Source organism: Saccostrea cucullata, unplaced genomic scaffold, assembly GCF_032062105.1.
Source record: "Saccostrea cucullata isolate Sc308-1 unplaced genomic scaffold, CSIRO_AGI_Scuc_v1 ctg2262, whole genome shotgun sequence".
Classification (NCBI taxonomy): domain Eukaryota; kingdom Metazoa; phylum Mollusca; class Bivalvia; order Ostreida; family Ostreidae; genus Saccostrea; species Saccostrea cuccullata.
Genome location: NW_026927022.1, coordinates 182,703 through 187,023, shown reverse-complemented (window position 1 = coordinate 187,023; position 4,321 = coordinate 182,703). Strand labels below are relative to the sequence as shown.

The window sequence follows — 4,321 nt, the reverse complement described above, 5'->3', positions numbered from 1 at the left end:
GTATAATAAAATAAATGGTGCCTGTTTTGGAGGGTAACATTTGAAATTGACACCCCTCGGAAAACCATTGTCAACCTCCGCTGACGCGTCGGTTGACATTGGTTTTCCTTGGGGTGTCAATTTCAAATGTTACCCTCCAAAACAGGCACCATTTATATACATGTAATGAAATATCTTAAGAATGACTACTGTTTATGCAAGTAAAATGAATAACTTTCATTGCACAGATTTTGATCCCCCCCTTTTTTTTAAATCTATGCAAAAAATATTCCTGTAAGCATATTCGCACCAATCCTTAGCAATTAAGTTGAGCTCCTCTCTCGAGCTCCCTTTCAAATATATCCACTTCGAATTCTCTAAAGAAGACAAGAAAATAAAAGTTTGGTTCTATGTGACATAAATGAAATGATCCTAATTCATTTCATACAGTGTACATCATATACATTTCTGTATGGATACACATGTATGCCATTGGAAGAATGTATCAAAGACTTATCTGCACTTTACTGTATGTAGCTAGATAATTGGATGCAGTACTTTTCGACACGGTTTCTTGAAATTGTAACAAAAAGCCAGGTTTAATGGATATTTATTCTGCATACATGTCAAATGAATGTTTTCAGGTGTTAACATTGTAAAAAAAAATTTAAAAAGTTGTGCAAAAATATTTGAAAATTATTGCATAATTCAGCAGAAAATTGTTCATGCATATGTCTTTGAACCATTTTCATGCTATTTTATGATGTACAGATTGGTCTTAATGGTGATTTTTGCTTTTCCTTTCAACACGTCAGTAACAGTACACACTTGCGTCCTCGTCGTGTCCACAGTTGTGCTGTCCAAATGGAAGCTTTGAACATTCCATTAGTGAGGACTCAGTTCCGGTACATTGAACGTCATCAAGCCATATTTGTCCAGTTCCTTTGCCGTATAAGCCTGTCCAGTGTGCTATTCCACCACTGAAATAAAAAATACACAAGAAACATATTTTGACGCAAGCGTCAAAAATCGGCCGCAAACCAATTTATTGTTCCATTGATAAAGTAATTAAAAAATGAAATTTGCGTGACCTGTCTTTCAAATTTCTTATATTTATCTATTAAAATATCCTCGTGACATGAAACACTTGCATGCGGCATTGCCGATTTTCTTCATGCATAATGCATGTACAATATTATATGTATAAGCAAACGGTCCATAGACCTCGGTACTTAAATTGTAAACGAACCGCTCTGGTGGAAGTTTAATATTTAAGTTGTTTTTACATAAAAGTACAGAACTAAAATTTAAACTAAGCTATAGTTTTACTTTAATGAAAACGCAACAAATATGAAATATGTGGGGCTCCTCGCTCTTTCTTAGAGGATATTAACTTCCCCCAACTCCCTCTAGATCCACCACTACATTTCTTCTCTTTCATTGTTTTGTGGCAGGAAAATGCATGGCACATTGTAAAACGCGCTTTATCCTAGTCTCTTGGACCAAAATGTTGCAAGATTCTGTGCTTTTAAGAAATAAATATTTCATCAAATTTTTGAAAAATTTCCATAGAAAATGTATAAATATACACGTCATTTCAAAATAAATACAATAAATCCCGTATAGGCTGTTTAAAAAGAGAAAGTAAAATTGTTGATTTACAACGCGGTCTTTGTTTTAGTCTATGCCTACATATAACTTCGCCGCACTTCATTCATGTCGGAGTATGTCAATCAGGATTGGATGAAACACTTACCCCCTTTATTTATATGATTTTAATTTTATGATTATTGTGCTTTTTGTTAAACATTTAAAAATATCTTTGTTTAATATTCTATAATATGAACGTTAAATATTTTTGTTTAAATTGTTCTAACTCCGCAGAAACGCACGTCGACTTCAAACTTTCATATAAAGTAACCGACCGCCTCCTGGCGGCCGGTAATAATGTACTTTTAGCATCAAAATTATAAAGCCTGTTTTACAAAAGATCTTAAAACAAAGACAAAAGACTTGAGCTTAAGGATGACCTGTACTCAGGTTTCAGAGGACAAAAAAGGAAAATACAAATATAAAATCAGATACAGAATAGTTAACCTGATATTGTGCATTATTTAAAAATGATCTATCGCAAACTTACGTGATGCTTTTATATTCTATAATTAGTAAATTTTCCTGAATAAAGATTATAGTGTCATCAGATGCCCAAAGAAAAAAAATCAGCATGCTTTACAAGAGTTTGTTGAAAGATATCAGTTGATGAAAATTCTTGGATGATTCAAAGAAATATATATATAAATACTAAACAAATATTCTAGATGTTCATTTTTATCAAAAATTGTTTTAGAAGTGTAAAACACCATACATACACATTAAAATATAGCAGACAATTTCCTTAGAGAATCGGAACTCTTCAACTCGATGGAAAAAGACAAGAAAAAGTTCAAACTACGTTGCGTATATCCTTAAAGGAGATGTATTATTTGATTTTTACTAATTTAAAAATTAGCTAAATTATTGAAATCAATAAATTTGACCTTTGAGCTCTAAATACGACCTTGACGTTTATTGTACAAAAAGAATGGAAACTCCTCATAATTTTTCTTTCCAAATATCAGCTCTCTACCATAATGGTAACTAAAGTTACTTTTTTCAAGCCTAAGAAAAATTGACTAAATCTTCAAAAGAAGAAAGTTTTGTTTAAGAACTTAAAATTTGGCTCAAAAGTTGAAATTTACCGGTTGTAGCCTTTCATTTTACAGGTGACATTGGCGTCGTCATCATCCCAGTAATCATCACAAATTGTTCCCCACACACCATCGTAATTCACCTCGACTCGTCCGTAATGGGAACCACCATTTACAAATCGGACAGAAACTGTAAAATACAAGATGTGTTTATGAAACACTTTGCGCAAGGCGGCAACAAAGTTCGGAAAAAAAACTATTTTTAGCATAAAGGTCACAGTGAAGGTGACAAGGACATTGACCTTGGTGTCATTTGATCATTGGAGTATGCATACCTAATACGAAGTCTCTATCTCTTATGATTCAAAAGTATTGGTGAAGGTTCAAAAAGCTATTTTTAGCATATAGGTCACAGTGAAGGCAACAGTCTTTGACCTTGCAAATTGGTGCCATTTGAAAAAGCTTAATTAGTGGAGTTTGCATACCAAATATATGCAGTCTCTATCTCCTATGGTTCAAAAGTAATGGCGCAAGTTCAAAAAAGCTATTTTTAGCATATAGGTCACAGTCAAGGTCACAAGGTCATTCACATTGGTGTCATTTGAAAGAGCTTAATTAGTGGCGTATACGTACCATATATGAAGTCTCTATTTTTCATGATTCAAAGTTATAACGAAGGCTAAAGTTGACAACAGACAGACAAACAGACAGGAAAAAAATTTAAAACAATATGCGCCCCGGATCTTTCGATTCGGGCGAATAAAAAGTATACAAAATTATTAGTAATAAACCTATAGGTGTACTGAAGTATATGAATTTTAAACAGTTGAATCTTTCTAATACATACTAAATGAATCAAGTCCTGTAGAGAGTTGTTTAATTGAACGGATGTTGTCATTTTGCTGGAGCTCAAGGGTGTTGGTATCATTCCTCAAGCGCTCAAAAGCTTCAAGAAGTTGAGTTTTCTGTATTTCTAAAACACTCTCAATGTATTTTCGATGACTATCAAAATCCTTCTTCATTTCCTTTTCAAACAAAAGCAATTGAGATTCCACTGTATTCTTGATTTTTTCTAATTCCTGTCCATTGCTATTCATTTCTTCACAAGACTCATTAAAAATAGCCTGTGCCTTACAAAGGGAAGATAAAGAAATAGAAATGCAAAGACCGAGTGCCAATATTATCGACATTACACTGATATACTGTTCACTAATTTAAAAAGTACCGAATGGATCAAGAACAGATTTACTTAATACACAGTTTTATGTCTTTCAGCTAGGTAACTTAATAAAGAAGCACTTATCATATTTCAATATTTATTTAATACCTTCATTTGTAAAAAATTGAAGAAAAAAAGTATGGTATCCCGATGTAATCCACTTCACAATTAAGTGATCCATAGTAAATGGAGCGTGGTCGCATGATGCCATAATGATATAACAAAGATATGGCAATTATAAGAGATAGGGATTAAAATTTTGATGACGTATCACCAGGTACAATGTCATTTGTATAGTACAATACATCAGTTTTTTTCAAACTGGCAGGCATTATGGCACTTTTTCTTCGATGGATATCTACAATTTCTAAAACGAGGTAAATTATTGGCAAACAAGATGATGAAACAAGAATATGAGCAGTCTCGCTTAAAGTCA

The 4,321-nt window shown here is 32.9% G+C and overlaps 1 protein-coding gene across 1 annotated transcript; it reads right to left on the bottom strand.

Moving 5' to 3' along the window:
* Positions 1-718: 718 nt before the first annotated feature.
* Positions 719-3,763, bottom strand: LOC134273273 (macrophage receptor MARCO-like). Its single transcript, XM_062755459.1, has 3 exons — positions 3,514-3,763; positions 2,718-2,856; positions 719-959 (listed from the first exon to the last, which is right to left on the bottom strand). The coding sequence occupies exons 1-3, from the start codon at positions 3,761-3,763 to the stop codon at positions 791-793; spliced, it is 558 nt and encodes a 185-aa protein (XP_062611443.1). The 3' UTR covers positions 719-790.
* Between the last annotated feature and the right edge of the window lie 558 nt (positions 3,764-4,321).